The following is a 17,271-nucleotide window of genomic DNA, read 5'->3' on the forward strand; positions in this document are numbered from 1 at the left end:
AATAACAAATACACCCTGGTGCACTTGCAGCTTACAGCTCGATGGCCAAGGCAAGGGGAGGGGGGGGTGGGGAGGGCCAAGCACTCATGTAGAATACATCTCACAGTCTCGCTAGACATCATAACAAATACACCCTGGTGCACTTGCAGCTTACAGCACACAATGGCTGAGGCAAGGGGAGGGGGGGGGGGGGGGTGGGGGAGGGCCAAGCACTCATGTAGAATACATCTCACAGTCTCGCTGGACATCGATAACAAATACACCCTGGTGCACTTGCAGCTTACAGCTCGATGGCCGAGGCAAGGGGAGGGGGGCTGGGGAGGGCCAAGCACTCATAAATAGAATACATGAGACCCTCACAGTCTCGCTAGACATCAATAACAAATACACCCTGGTGCACTTGCAGCTTACAGCTCGATGGCCAAGGCAAGGGGAGGGGGGGGGGTGGGGAGGGCCAAGCACTCATGTAGAATACATGAGACTCTTACAGTATCCCAAGACACTGTGGGCCACATCCACATGAGGGCCACATTCAATAAAGCTGTCAGACAGAAAATGGTACTCATCAAATTCATTCTGCTCAGCAAAATTTAGCATAGAACCAGTGACCATACAATTATGCATTGCTTGGTATTTTGCTAGTAACCTGCTTCTGTGAAAGCCATTATACACTTTCGGTAAACAGTATTGTCCAAGTCCCACACTTCGTATATATATATAAAATAACAAACCTGTGAAAACTTAGGCTCAATCGGTCATCGGAGTCGGGAGAAAATAACGGGAAAACCCACCCTTGTTTCCGCACGATTCGCCGTGTCATGACATGTGTTTAAAATAAATTCGTAATTCTCGCTCTTGAGAATTGATATTGTTTAATGTTTTCTCAAAAAGTAAAGCGTTTCATAGAATAATATTTCAAGAGAACTCTTTCACCATTACCTTCTGTAAACCCTGTAAATGATTTGTAAATCTGTGAACTTTTTTCTTTTTTTCTGTACCGAAAGTGTATAATGGCTTTAAGCAAGACTTTTAACTTCAGTGCTAAGCAATATTTTGTACTGTGCAGCTTAACAGCATTGGGCCTGGTGACTCTCAGCTTACAATGACTGATGCATATTATATAGAAAACATAGGGGCTTGGTAGTAAGGAGGGGTTGGGCAAATATATACCTACCAGATTAAATGTGCCGATTCCGAATCGAACCCCACTTTCAAAATTGATCTTAGATGATTCGTTCTTCCACGTTCTAAGAGACAACATTTGAGAGCAGCTCCTGTAACAGATAACAAAATGCTAAGGTTTTACTGACCTTTAGTCTATACACTTCATAAGTCTTCATCACATGACTTATCAACGTCTTGAGCTCAATCACATCATGTCAGTATTTAACAAATACTTCTTGCCATCGACAATGCCGTCGACATAATCATGAACTTCACAATCATTGGGAATAGTTCTCTGGAGGAGAAAATACTGGTATGAACTTCACATTCAGTGAGATTTTAGATGGAAAAATATTTCTCTGGAGGATTGGTACTGGCATTGTCGTCTAGTTACCGAATCGCAACTTTCTTGATTTGCGCAAATCATAATTATAGACGTTTAACCAATAATCGTATGAGAGAGATTGGCTGTCGCCAGCTTGGTGTTTATATCCCGCTGTGGGAGTTTGTCGAGTTCCCTGAATTGAAAGATCATCTAAACAAACAAACAAACAAACAAACAAACAAACAAACAAACAAACAAACAAACAAACAAACTTCATAATCATTTGAGCTTTCAGATTGAAACATAATCTGGGCTTTTGTTTCTGTTATTGTTTCTATGTCTTACTTGTATGACTGGTAACCACTCCTAATCTTGAGTCCACCTTTGATGAAGCTGATGAGATTGTCGTCCTGAATGAACGTGATTAGCGCCCTCTCTAGGATGGATTCTGCGTAACACAACTCACCATGTACCTCCACTGTGCAAAAATAAAAACACAAGTGTTCAAATAAATAAGGCGTCTTAACTAACCACGACAGTCATTCTAATGTTAAAGACACTGGACACTATTGGCAATTGTCAAAGACCAGTCTTCTCACTTGGTGTATCTCAAAATATGCACAAAATTACAAACCTGTAAAAATTTGGTCGTCCAAGTTGCGAGATAATAAGTTGTGTGCTTTCAGATTCAAAATCAAATTCGTGGAAAATTACTTTTTTCTCAAAAACTACGTCCCTTCAGAGGTAGCTGTTTCTCACAATGTTTTATACTATCAACTTCTGCCCCTTACTCGTACAAAGTAAGTTTTTGTGGAATAATTATTTTGAGTAATTACCAATAGTGTCCAGTGCCTTTAAAGGCACTGTATACCTTAGTTTTTTTTTAACCATTTGATTGTTTTAATCCTATTGTAGTTATATACAATATAATTAACCTGTGAGAATGTTGAATGTATTATGCAGGATTAGTAGAGCTAACAAAAAAGTTGCAGACAGTGTTTATATTTTGTGTGATCAAACATATACATCAAATAAAATTTAAGTAATGTGAAAATTTGTGGTTAATCCATCAAAATAGGGAGAGAAAAATGCACAATTTTCAGCATGTTAACATGTCAGCCTTAATTTTGGTTGTATTAGCCAAAAGCATCTGTTGCATTTTTAAAGGTTTTCAGACAAAGAATATGACATAATTTCAAACCAAAAATTATACTACAATGAACTTCCATCTTAATAAAATTGAACAATGATATTTTTTATCCTGACCCAGCCTTTATAATACCTTTAACTAAGTTAATGTTAACAAATAAATAAACAGCTTTTCCCGTTCAAACCCTTCACTTGAAAAAAAGTATATAAACAACTAGATCCGAGTAGGAAAAAAAATGTCACTTTCTATCTACTGGGGAAAGGTGAAACTCTAACAAACAACAAAACAACGAGGGAAGACTGGCGCCGCTGAAAAGGTCAATTTAGTCTAGCCTCCGTTAAAGTTGCCTGTAATTGCTTTTAGCTCTGAATCCTGATACAGGATGCATTATAATGTTTCCACTCACCATTTTCACGTAGAAATGCAGTATTTACAGACAGACCCCTTACAAATATAGGGTGTTGCTATGGAAACAACCTATTTCTATCGTTCAAAATAATAAATATCACATTATATAGTAGTTGGAACTCTAACATGTACATCATACAGATGCTTAATTCATTTTATCAGTCAGTATTTTGTAGGTGTTTTGTCACATGTGTTTTGTTGGTTTGTGTATCTGGGTTTTGTAATATTTCTCCACATCGTGACTGAGTCAGCACTTATTTGTATTGTCAATACAACCTCCCTACAAAAATATTTTAACATGTACACAATCACTCTTTTATGGCATTAATGCTCAAGCACACAATCACAACCATGCTTCCCCCCAGGTTTTTCCAAAATTGTGGGATATTCTGGACTCAAATGTTGTGATGTTTCGCCGAAGCACGTTTCCTTGAAAGGTTTTCTACTTTTTATAAAGCCCTATTGTACAATCAGAAGCATTCTATATGATTTTCTCTCAAAGTTTTTCTGTGATCTTTTTATTGGTTTAATTTTATTTTGGGGGTGTGTATCTGCCAAAAATAAACAAGAAATCATGATTGAATTTGGCTCTTAAAAAAGGGCACAGCAAATTCCCTCTGGTAAGGGCAGTTCTATGAGAAAAATTCAAATTAAAATGGGAACTTTGCAAAGGGCATCACAGCAACAGCACAGGGCATCATCACAGCAATTGCTCTGGGTGCCGTGGGTTATTTTGAGGCCTGCATTATTATTAAGGGAATAAAAGGGTACCAACGAGTTCTTAAACGGTCGTTTAAAACCGGCAGGGTCGTGGAATAACAAAACTGTCTGGGGTATTTATGAATAATTGTTAAAACTGGCATTAATTGATTTAATAATAATAATACCAAAACTTGTATAGCGCCCTAATCATGTAAATATGCTCAAGGGCGCTGAACATGGAAAAATAGACAAACTAAAACATAAGAAAATACTGAATTATAACAACGGGAGTAAACACTCTTAAAAACGTTCAGCAACAAACTTAACCAATAGAAAACCTGAAGTATTAAACATGCAATTAGGTCTGAAATCTCAAATACAAAACATTGTTACACATTGCCAGCCAAAATACATGGATTATTGACATTATCAATGTATCCTCTACATACTATTTCATATTATCTTCAAGTACGCGCTAATCATCCAATCAGATTGGCAGAATGGAGTGGTGATAAAAACCTATATTGCACGGCTAATATCACTACCATGCGTCTTGTGTGTTCTATTGCACGCGCCAAGTTTGCTTGAAGATAAAATACGTTATCACACGCGAGCTCGTTGAAATACGGAAAATATAGCGCGTCTGCGTCCCATATCCAACGAGGCCTTCGGCCTCGTTGGATATGGGACGCAGAAGCGCTATATTTTTCCGTATTCCACTCGCGCTTGTGTGATAACTTATAATATTAAGCAGGTATTTTACACTTTGCTACTTTGCAAATTAATCATTGAATTCGTGACCATGGGGAAATCTCAAGTCTAATTTGATAACCCTCTGTTCAGACACATTATCATTACGAATGAATCGATGCGGATCTGAGGTAACTAGGGAATATAATTTATGATTGTATTTCCAATTCGCTTGGAATCCACTGATGGAATTATTGACATGAGCTACACGTCGATGGAGGAGGTGAGTTTATAAAGTGTAATGGACCATGACATTAAGTGATGACTAACCGTCACATGCCAAATTTGCATATTGACCATGTGACGCATTGGTGGTAGAATGGTGTTGTGGTCTTCAACTACCCTACCTTTAAAGGCACTGGACACTATTGGTAATTATTCAAAATAATTATTAGCATGAAAACTTACATTGGAGAGCTGTTGAAAGTATAAAACATTGTGAGAAACGGCTCCCTCTGAAGTAACATAGTTTTTGAGAAAGAAGTAATTTTCTGACTAAAATATTTGAGTTGATTTCGAGACCTCAGCTGAGGTCCCAAATTCAAGCATCTGAAAGTACACAACTTTGTACAGCAAGGGTGTTTTTTCCTTCCATTATTCACTTGCAACTTAGCGACCAATTGAGCTGAAATTTTGACAAGTTTGTTATTTTATGCACATGTTGAGACAATCAAGTGAGAAGATTACTGGTCTTTGACTGTTATTAAAGGTGTTCAGTGCCTTTAATTTAAAATTGATACAAGATGGTTGTTTGATGTATTTCTGAGAACAATCATCAGATCATTGGACACTTTCTTACCGTCAGTGTAGTTATCGTAGTTTGGCCTGCGTACCATCTTAGACATAGATTCTATCATGGTACCACGGCGTCGGAAACGATTAGCGACCTCGATGGAGTTCTTGACACACTTGATGGCCTCTGTGATGTCATCCGGGTCAAAGGTCATGATAGCTTGGATATAGCTGATGGTGCCGTAGCCTAGGGCGTGGTACATACTCGATGAAATCCTTTAGAGATAAATGATTAAAAACTCTATGAGTTAGCCTTTGAGAAAGACTCTCTGCAAGTGTCATAGCGTCAGGCTGTAATTAACTATTTTTTGCACAAAAACTCTATGATAATGTAAAACACCCCAGGGCCCAATTTCATAGAGCTGATAAGCACAAAAATATGCTTAGCATGAAATTTCTGCCTCGATAAAAACAGGATTACCAGCCAAATTTCCATATGAGTCTCAGGATAAATAAACAACAGCTAAATTTCATTTTGTTTTCTTTTATCTGTATTCAAACTACAGTTGACAACGAAATTAAGAACATTATTTCTAGTCTTTTTTTTTTTTTTAAATGGCCCTTTATGTATGCCTGTAGCTTTGAAATAACAGATGCGTATTTGTTGGTCGGTACACGTACCAATTGATGCATACAAAGCACAAACCAACTACAAGCCTTGTTGTCAGAGATTCCTTTAACATCCTTGAGTTTATTTTCTTTCTATGCACATAAAAATAAACCATTCTGGATTGAACGTCTGTCTGAATAGCAATCACTCCTCATTGCTTAATTACAAACAAGACGATCTTCACCCCACTCCAATCTCACCATGGCTTGAGGCGAGATCGAGCCTCGTTGAAGTTGTTATTTAAGAAGAGATCTAAGGAGACTTTGGTGTCTTGGATTGAAGCGGCTAAGTCCATTCCTGCAGCCCTGCAGAGAGAGAAAAAGAAAAGTAAATAACGGTTTAACTCAATTTATATTCAATTTGGGACTTGATTCGAGAATGAATGAAGGCAGGTACTTTGATGTTGACATTTGTTTTAAACAAACCAAGCAGCGAATCTCTTCAATCAATCCCCTGCATATAAATAATGTTCTTAAGCCACACCTTACGCACCTCAAATTCACTGCCTATTTTCAAGAAAAGCACTTTTAAAATACCTTTTTCCTTGGTAGTTTTCTGTAAATTGCTTTTTGTTCCTTTGTTGTATCATGGAGGTAGATTATCTCTATGGTTGTATTATTTGCAATGCTGTTGTTGTCTGTCTGCTTAAGCGGCGTGGTCTAAATAAAGTGCCACTATACAAATTGAACATGTAGGAAGGCCAGTAAATCATGTAAGTTATAATGTATGTACGTACATTATCTGTAGGTATGTTAATCTGTGGTGGTGTGAAGTCAGACCGGGCAGTGAGAGATGAACGAACTTTGGGTGCAAAGTCACAGTACAAATAATGTTATCAATGATAGTGATGTTGAACAGAAATGTTGTTTCATATTGAACACAAATCTGTTAATACACATGATTGAAGTGGTGTAATTTTAGCATACTTTGAAGGTTATACAGGATTGGTATGGATAAAAAACATCATTGTACAATTCAAGTTCTGAAAGCTTACTGCTTACAGAGTTTTTTTGTGAAGTATTTTTCTCTAAAACACACATTGGTGTTAGGGTAAAACCCAAATTAAAGGAACACGTTGCCTTGGATCGGTCGAGTTGGTCTTTGAAAAGCGTTTTGTGACCGTTTGTTATAAAAGCATGTGGTTAGAAAGATGATGTAAAAGTAGAATACAATGATCTACACAAATATGCCTCGAAATTGCGTGGTTTTCTTTTTACCTCGTCCAATAACACGGTCGGCCATTTATGGGAGTCAAAATTTTGACTCCCATAATTGGCCGACCGTAAAAGTTCGCGACGTAAACAGAAAACCATGCAACTTTGAGTGATACTTGTGTGAATCATTATATTCTACTTTGAAAACATTTTTCTAACCATACATTTCATAACAAACGGTTTCCAACGCTTTTTAGTGACCAACTCGTCCGATCCAAGGCAACGTGTTCCTTTAATACTTGTCTCTTGTGTTTTCAATCCCTTGTGATTCTCTTGTAATGCCCCCCCCCCCCTAAAAAAATAACCTTGTCACCATCTTCTTTGTGCATTCCTTTGCTTTTTCTGTGTGCTTTCTGCCTCAGTCTATCTCTCAATTGTTTCTTTCAACCCGCCTGGTTCTGTTACACCAGTCTTATACCTATTCATATAAACCGAGTTGTCAAAAGCCCTAAAAAAAAAATTAAAAACAGGCCATTAACATTTTTTTTCTCATTATTTTCAAAAAATGAATCTATCTATAAATGTCATGTTTTCATGTTGTTGTTTTTAATTCATGTATAAACATACCTGCATAACAAAAAAGTAAAATTTCAAAACAAAATAAACCTGTCACAGCTGTGGCCGGGAGCATAGTTCAAGAGAAGCCTATAAAATATAAATAACGCAGTATTGTACTTGGGTTTTTAAAATCTTAATGTGCTACACCGTGGCAAATGTTATGATTATACTGCTTCAAGTTAAAGCCATTATACACTTTCAGTAAACAGTATTGTCCAAGTCCCACACTTCGTGTACCACAACTTCTATATAAAATAACAAACCTGTGAAAATTTAGTCTCAATCGGTCATCGGAGTCGGGAGAAAATAACGGGAAAACCCACTCCTGTTTTCGCGCGTTTCGCCGTGTCATGACCTGTGTTTATAATAAATCCATAATTCTCGCTATCGAGAATTAATATTGTTTTAATGTTTTCTCATGGAACAATTTTTCACCATTACCATCTGTAAACCCTGTAAATTATTTGTAAATCTGTGAACTTTTTTTTTTTTTTTCTGTACCGAAAGTGTATAATGGCTTTAAAGGAAAACAATGCCTTGGATGGGTCGAGTTGGTCCATGAGAAGCGTATGAATCCATTTGTTACAAAATTGATATGGTTAGAAAGATATTTTATAATGATCCAGTGCAGCTCAGAAATGTGAGGTTTTCATTTTATTTTAGACGACTGATCGATCTCAATGGTGGATTCCATAAAGTGCTTACACTGCCAGAGACTGTTTTTCGTAAAAACCAATTCTGTAATGTTCCTTTAATGCTTTTGGAATTAATTACAGAGTGATAGACAGTTTAATCTCTTCAACTGAAGGGCAATCACTCTAAGGAGAAGTCCATTTTCAATATCTTGCTAGCGGCAGACGCTACAATCTTAAGTGTTTCTCATTCACATTGACAATCGTAACCTTTGACTTGGAAAACCTTTTTAGTCCCAGCATTATTTAATAATCCTTTTTATGTTAATTCCACCCCAATGAAGAATTTGTGTTCATCGAAATGTCTCCCAAAAAAAGGTTCATTTTATGGAGCTCTCAGAAACCGACTTGGAAGATGGTGCATGAATGGTAAAACAATCCTTTTCACGTTCAATCCAGCACAATAAAGAATTTCTTGATGGAATGTCTCCATAATTTTTTGGGTTTTGCTTTATGCACGTCGCCAGACACACAAGGCCTGAAGGCCACTTCAAGGTGTGAGCTACAATTTGTTCTTCTTTTCCAAATAGAGGACTTTCCCACCTACTCCTAGAGCTGAAACAGGGTTGCCCCTTTTACAGTCATGCAGATGTAGGATTGGGTATCATCAGTCCGAAAGCCTGGCCAGTAGAGCAGAAAGCACTACCTCCCCAATTTAAGTTTGGTTTGTCTTGAATGCCGAGAAAAAGAGGTTGATTTTTTGGTGTGCTTAAAAACTGACATGGAAGACGACTGTCTGTCTACAAAACACCTCAACTTCATTCTCCACTCTATTTGAACATCACATCACACTTCACTTCTCTTGATACCCTGCGGTAGCACATTGGTAAATGGCAAAAAGGCCATATGGTTAATAATTAACCCTGCTATCCATCATCAGTCAATGAATAATTAATTAACTATAACGATGTCCTATTATGATACCATGCACTTTATCCAGCTGGGTTATGGACAATTATTTTATGTGCCATGTCATGACAATAATTAATATCCAAAAATGTTATTATTAAAAAAAATCAACTTCTTGTGTTTAGGACCACAGTTTTAGTTGGAGGGGTGTCGCTGTGTCTTTTGGACACTCTGTTTTGATTTGTTTAAATTCATTTTTGTATGTCATTTACATTTAAATTTATTGTAAGTGAACAATTTGGACGACCAGTTTTTGAATTTTTTTCCAGCAAATTTGGACATCCTTTTATCAAATCCTGGCTAAAACCTTAGACCCAACCGCACCATGGTACTCTGGTCTTGAACCCTTATTGGACACCATCTTTAATGACGAACTATGAAAACACGCCAGCAAGTCTGCACTGCGCATGACTTTTAGCCAATCATGACAGATCTTCTCAAGCGTGGACGTTTCAAAAGTTACATAGACCCTTTAAGTTAGGTAGTTTCTTACATAACTTTTTTTTACAAAACATCTTTTTACCATTTGTTTTCTGACTGCACATACTACTTTTTAACAATAAGGTGTGTTTGTTTCCTTTGCCTATAGCTCCAGTCTCCAAAACATCTACATGTCAACAAGGCTGAGACCCAATCATCGCACAGTCTGACCATAGAAACTACTTTCTCTGTAAACAGGTAAATTGAAGGAGCACGTCCACAATAAATACTGTGCATGTTTTGCCTCTTGTGCGACACTCTCTTGTACGTAGACTCATAACAAAATCAGCACCTCCGGGATTCGCCTCAATTCACTTGGAATGCAGCATGCAACTTAGATTATCGCTGAAACCTTGATGGTTTTATCGTATTGACTGTGTTTTTGAGAGCTGTTTTAATAAGAAGCACATCCACAATAATATTGTGCATCATCGTTGCCTCATGTGACATACCACGATCTTGGATCATACAAAAATCAGCACACATAGATTCGCCTTAAACCATTTGGAATGCAACATGCACCTTAGATTATCGTTTCATCTACATGGTGTATATGACTAAGTTTTGATGAGTTGTGAGAGTGGTTTTAATAAGTAGCACATCCACATTTATATTGTGCATATATTTAACATCTATTAACATCTATTATTATAATAATAATAATAATAATAATAATAATAATAATAATAATAATAACCCGTTTTTATATAGCGCTTTTCACACCCGGAGGGCGTCCCAAAGCGCTTCACGTTATTACCCCTGGTCACTGGGCCTTAAATCACTCCTTAAACCATCTCAGCTCCCTGGTGGGGAGTATGCAGCCTGTGCAACATTAATATGCGCTACTCAGCTTATTATACATGCATGTTTTGCATTTTGTGAAATAAAACAATCGTGGATGTAAAACTCATAAACAACTCATAAAAAAACTCAGCACATTCGCCTATAACCACTTGGATTGCAACATGCAACTTAGGTTATCGCTGAAACCTCCATGGCTTCATTACACATATGACTGTGTTTATGAGAGCTGTTTTAATAACCAGCACATCCACTGTGGATACACAATAATATTGTGCATGTTAAATTGCATCTTGTCACAACATGATCTTGGATCATAGAAAAATCCACACATCAGGGATTCGCCTCAAACCACTTGGAGTGCAACATGCAACTTAGATTATCGCTGATAATGTATTCCAATGTCATCTTGTGCTCATTCTTAGTGATGCAGGATACATACATGAGAGCAGCTTCTCCAAGAACATCATCTCCACCACTAGGAGGAGTGGATGCTGCCATTGATGAGGACGACGACGAGCAGGAGGGTGCATCTTGAGATGATGTCATCATCAGTCCGTCAATCAATCAAACAGGTGTTTAAAGAATGACTAGACCAGTACCGATAACAATAGAGTCATTGTTTCAATGTCATAGAAGTCTATAGTCACTGTACATTCTAGATACTATTTATATCAACAAGAATTCGATTGGAGTGCTACCATCATCTACGCGTTGTTTAATCACCCGTGGTTATCAATCCTTCACACTGTAATGGTGAACGGTGGTTGCCTACTTATGAGAACTCCCCGGCGATAGCGTGTATGAGAGAGATACACACAGTAGACGTCACTGTGTGTCTCTGATAAGGGCTTTGTAGAGAAATGGGGCGGGGCTACATCAAGGGTAATACATATTTAATAGCTTAAAGGCTTCTCATTAATTGGGTGATATATGCTGTGTAGTAAAGGTGCATAATGGTACTATAAAGATGTATGTGTTATTTAATGCTGAGCAGGATGTGTCATGATTTAAATAATTTAATCATTTTTTTGATATTTTTGGGTAATTTCTTTTGGTTGTTTTTTTCTCCATGCGTACAAGTTTAATTCCATCGAGAATTTGGACTATTGAGAATATTTCTATATATTTTATAAATACAAAGACTAGCTTTTTTTTAAATTTACTATTATAGTAGGATGACATTTTAGTGTTTTCTTCTTTTTAAGGATTTGCTTAAAAATTCTTGCCCTGCACACAATGTTTTTTTTACCAATACTTTGGAGACTGTTTTGTCAGTCCAAAGTATTGGTAAACAAAAGTACTTTTTGAAATGTTTAAAAACATTTCAAATAGCCTAACATACAAAACTGTCTTTGAGAAAATGAATGTCGTGATCAGTATGGAATGAAATTTGATTTGAATTTTTTCTAAAGGACTAGTGGGTAAAAGTCAGCTGTAGAATACTTGCCCTGCACACAAATTTGTGTGTTTATTTGCCCCCACAATGGACTGTTAGAAACTCATTTTTGTCAAATATCAAATAATAAACCACAAGACAAAACCGCTTGGGTGCCTTTAAATAATGTGGAGCGGGAGCGGGATTTGGACCAACATCCTCCTAATTACTTGCAAGCGCTTTAACATTTAAGTCTTTGTTCACCCTCAAATCTAAATTACCTATTATTTTTAAATAGAATATGTGACTGTCTGTTAGAAAAAAATTAAATATAAGAGGGATGAAATTTAATTTGATATCTTTTCAAAGACTTCAACCTTGAATCCAAATTACTTGTAAAAAATAATGAAATTTATTATGAGATGCAATTTTTTAATTTGAGTTTTTTAAAGACTTTACGTAATCAGCTACAGAACACACATACCGGTGCAAAGACAGTCAGTTCCAAAATCCATTATGATTGTGGGATTGAATTTAATATGCAAAATTTCTAAAGGATTTGTCAGGTATCATTTGCTACAAAATGTGGAAGCAAAAAATAATGTGGGATGCAATTTAATTTGCAAAATTTCTAAGAGATTTATCAATAATCAACTCTTAAAATACACACACAAATACAAAAAGAAAGGTTTGGCAGTTGTACGCTAACTTGAAGAAGAAAAAAATCAAGTTATAAATTTCATTTAAAGATGCTATGTCAGATTTTTGGCCGATTTGACCCAAAAATATTGATTTAAAATTATTAGTAGCAGTGAAATAAAGTGCTAAAAATCAGGGGATCCCGACAATATATCACGTGACCAATTCTTATGTGTTTTAAAAGAAACGTTTTAAATTTTTGTCATGGTTCCTGACCATTAGGAGTAAAAGTTAAACTTGTTTTCGTTAGAGCGGGTGATACTCTTTGAAATACCATTCACTAAATCATTTTTTTAATGTTAGGGGCCAAAAATCTGACATAGCATCTTTAATAAAACACTAGCTACATTTAATTACTTTGATTTCTGTTAAAGGCAGTGGACACTATTGGTAATTACTCAAAATAATTATTAGCATAAAACCTTACTAGGTAACAAGTAATGGGGAGAGGTTGGTAGTATAAAACATTGTGAGAAGCGGCTCCCTCTGAAGTGGAGTAGTTTTCGAGAAAGAAGTAATTTTCCACGAATTTGATTTCGAGACCTCAGATTCAGAACTTGAGGTCTCGAAATCAACCATCTAAACGCACACACCTTCGTGTGACAAGGGTGTTTTTTCTTTCATTCATATCTCGCAACTTTGAAGACCAATTGAGCTCAAATTTTCACAGGTTAGTTATTTTATGCATATGTTGAGATACACCAACTGTGAAGGCTAGTCTTTGACAATTGCCAATAGTGTCCAGTGTCTTTAAAAACAGATGGTATGAGGTCATGGACAATAAGAAAGTAAAACAAGGGAATAGAGTACAATAGTGTGTTCACCTTGAAACTTGACAAAGCATGAATATGTATGAGAGATATGCAAATGAGGTGTCATTTCCTGTCCAATCAATGATGCATTGCATGCGGATGAGATTAATTGATTTTGCAGCTGAAGAGAGTGCGATCAAAGTATAATGCATTATAATTCATTCATCTTAGGTTCCAGAAGCCGCAAGATGGATTTCTACAAAAACCGGCAAGTGGTCTGTATACTTTAATTGTTACTGTTTAACAAATAAAGAGGGGCTCTAAAAAATCAAAATCAGTTTTGAGATTATAGACACCTTATGAATATTTATTAGAATATGCAAATGAGGTGTCATTTCCTGTCCAATCAATGATGCATTACATGCGGATGAGATTAATTGATTCTGCAGATGGAGAGTGCCATCAAGCATGCAGGAAGAGTAGGGCCTAAGTAATTCATTCTAATTCCTTCATCTTGGGTTCCAGCACCACAAGCAATTTCTGCAAAACCAGCGAGGGGTCTGTATACTTTAATTGTTACCGTTCAAGCCACTGGACACTTTTGGTAAACAGTATTGTCCAAGGCCCACACTTCGTGTATCACAACTTCTATATCAAATAACAAACCTGAGAAAATTTAGGCTCAATTGGTCATTGGAGTCAATAACGAGAAAACCCACCCTTGTTTCCGATGTTTCGATGGTCATGACATGTGTTTACTATGAATCCGTAATTCTCGTTGTCGAGAATTGATAATTGTTTTAATGTTTTCTCAAAAAGTAAAGCATTTCATGGAATAATATTTCAAGAGAAGTCTTTTACCATTACCTTCTTTAAACCCTGTAAGTTATTTGTAAATCTGTGAACTTTTATTTATTTTTCTGTTCCGAAAGTGTATAATGGCTTTAAAATACCAGAATCAATATGAAAACAGTGTCACAAAAAAAAACTTACTTCAAGAGCAAAATGAAGAGAAGATTTAATCCATTTTGTCTTATGGGCAAGCAAACTTTGACGACGGACAAAGTATACTTTCTGTAATGCTGAGGTTGACATCATTTCTTCTCACTCAAAAGAGATCTATCTACGGTGTCACTGCGTAATTAGTCACAGCCAATTTCTTAACTATTTGTTAGTTTTACCTAAAATATTGGCTTATCATGTTGATCTTAATACATTTAAGCAGTTGGAAGTTTTTAATAAATTGTTTAATGAAGTAAAAACATTTCAAGATTTACTCACGTGACAGGGAGCTTTTCGTATGCATCATGGAACTGAAAAGAAAATGCATAGTGTTGTTATAGTTTAAAATTAACATTTCAATAAATCGTGACATTTATCCATTCGGATAACTAATTTACATCTTTTTTTAAATTTTTGCAAAGACTGTACTTTAGTTACAACATTATTTTCTCATAACCTGTTCCAGGAGTGTCAAGTTGCCAGGGTCCAGTTTCATGAAGCCTGTAAGCACAAAAATGTGCTTAGCGTGAAATTTCTTCCTTAAGTAATAAAAACAGGATTACCAACCATTTCAATAAATCGTGACATTTATCCATTTGGATAACCAATTTACATCTTTTTAAAAATTTTTGCCAAGACTGTACTTTAGTTACAACATCATTTTCTCACAACCCGTTCCAGGAGTGTCAAGTTGCGCTTAGCGTGAAATTTCTTCCTTGATAAAAACAGGATTACCAACAGAATTGCCACGTGATTTTCAGGATAAGCAAACAACAGCTGAATACCAGTAGCAAGCAATATGCAACAAATACAAATTTGGTATGTAACTCTGTTTTTATCAAGGAAGAAATTTCATGCTTAGCAAATTTTTGTGCTTACAGGACTTACAAATGGCTTTTATTTTAATATCAAGCTTCAAATGTGTCAGGGGGAAGTGCAATGGGGTTGGCAGTCTGTCATTGAAGGAGAAATTTAGTCAACATATTTGAATCAAACAATTAAAGACAGTGGACACTATTGGTAATTGTCAAAGACCAGTATTCTCACTTGGTGGAACTCAACATATGCATAAAATAACAATAGACCTGTGAAAATTTGAGCTCAATTGGTCATCGAAGTTGCGCGATAATAATGGGGAAAAAACACCCTTGTTACACGTAGTCGTGTGCTTTCAGATGCTTGATTTCGAGACCTCAAATTCTAAATCTGAGATCTCAACATCAAACTCATGGAAAATTACTTCTTTCTCGAAAACTATGTTACTTCAGAGGGAGTTGTTTCTCACAATGTTCTATACTATCAAAAGCTCTCAATTACTTGTAACCAAGTAAGGTTTCATGCTAAAAAATATTTTGAGTAATTACCAACAGTTACCACTGCCTTTAATTTCTTCACACTTTACCTGATCCTCGTCATCACTTGCATTACACTCTGCCATTGTAGGTCACTTATAAATAGTACAAAAATATATCTCTCTGTAAAATGTAGAAATGATGGGATACTTTGCATTGATGTGTGCACGTTACATCTTACAGGAATATCACAGGTCCTTCATCTGAGGAAAAAAAAATGAAAAATGAAAAATGTGTTAATATTGATAGAAGTGATAAGAGAAACTCAATGGTAAGCACCCACTTTGTAAACCGGGATCGACAAATATGTAACGGGGATCGTCCAATATGGAACAGGGATTGTCCAATATAATGATAATAATAATAATAATAATTTGGGGGGCTAATCGTCCTTACTCGCAGCTAAGAGCTGAATTGCGAAGGACGCGGCTACAACGTGTTCGAGAAGCAGGCATGCAAGGGCGCATTCAGCTGTCAGCCACATCAACCCATTATGACCACGGAGCACAGCCAAGATCGAAAGTGTTTGATTTTTTCCTGAGGGAGGAAAACCGGATAGTCTGGAAAACCCTCGTGGCACAGCAGAGAACCAACGCACAACTCAATTCACATGTGGCCCCGACCGGGAATCGAACCGGGGTCACCTTGGTGAGAGGCGAGCGCTTTACGCACAAGCCAACCGTGCCACCCTAAATTTCACCCCAATACGGAACGGGGATCGTCCAATATGGAACAGGTTTGTCCAATTTGAACCAACTCTCTGCATTTGTATTCTTCTGGAGAGCTTGAATAAATATCTCACAAAGAAAATCTTATCACTTGAACCTTTTTCTTTGAAGGAACAGGGATCACAATTTACATGAAAATTCTGGTCCAGGAAACGTTTCAAACAACTAGCCCTGCATTGAAGTTCACTGGAGCAGTGGTCCAGGTATAGAGCAGTGGTACTCCCTTTATACAGTGATTCCTTATTAAAGTGTATTCTTCATGCTTCTCCACATACAGGATGACCAGGTTCTAGTTCATGACTAGGATTACTAAACCTTCATCTAAAACTTGATGTTGCTAGGCTGTTGCTAAGCAATGGTTAGTGTTGCTGTTCAATATATTAGCGTCAATCAATGTGATGTTTTCATTGCTGACAACAGAACAAAGCTATTACTTATAGTTATAGACTCAGGCAATTACTTCCATAAATATCAATAATAATAATAATCATTAAATCAGCAATTAGTTTAGATTAATAACAAACACAATTTGGTATTGTGCCTAATTAATTACTCCTACGTGGGTTATTTCGCTATGAACAATCCTCATATCATAGTTAGACACAGATTAGTGCTTAAAGCAACACGTTGCCTTGGATTGGACGAGTTGGTCTTTGAAAAGCGTTTGTAACCATTTTTTATAAAATGCATATTGTATAAAAAGATGTTGTCAAAGTAGAATTCAATGATCCACACAAACATGCCTCGAAATTGCACGGTTTTCCTTTAAAATCGTCGACTAACACGGTCAGCCATTTATGGGAGT

At 36.5% G+C, this 17,271-nt stretch overlaps 1 protein-coding gene across 2 annotated transcripts in view; it reads right to left on the reverse strand.

Annotated features, from left to right (window-relative positions):
- LOC117297489 (tetratricopeptide repeat protein 39B-like) overlaps nt 1-17,271 on the reverse strand; it is a 28,959-nt gene that overhangs the window by 10,798 nt on the left and 890 nt on the right. Inside the window, exons 2-7 of one of the 2 annotated variants that reach the window (XM_033780560.1) lie at nt 15,789-15,941; nt 14,666-14,697; nt 6,102-6,206; nt 5,299-5,507; nt 1,835-1,967; nt 1,175-1,274 (exon numbers count right to left, since the gene is read on the reverse strand). In XM_033780560.1, the coding sequence (XP_033636451.1) occupies nt 1,175-1,274; nt 1,835-1,967; nt 5,299-5,507; nt 6,102-6,206; nt 14,666-14,697; nt 15,789-15,824 (615 nt within the window). In that variant the 5' untranslated portion in view covers nt 15,825-15,941. Of the gene's footprint in view, nt 1-1,174; nt 1,275-1,834; nt 1,968-5,298; nt 5,508-6,101; nt 6,207-10,997; nt 12,707-14,665; nt 14,698-15,788; nt 15,942-17,271 lie in introns of those variants that run through there. The other variant, XM_033780559.1, reaches the window with a different exon arrangement.

Source organism: Asterias rubens, chromosome 12 (assembly GCF_902459465.1).
Source record: "Asterias rubens chromosome 12, eAstRub1.3, whole genome shotgun sequence".
Taxonomy (NCBI): domain Eukaryota; kingdom Metazoa; phylum Echinodermata; class Asteroidea; order Forcipulatida; family Asteriidae; genus Asterias; species Asterias rubens.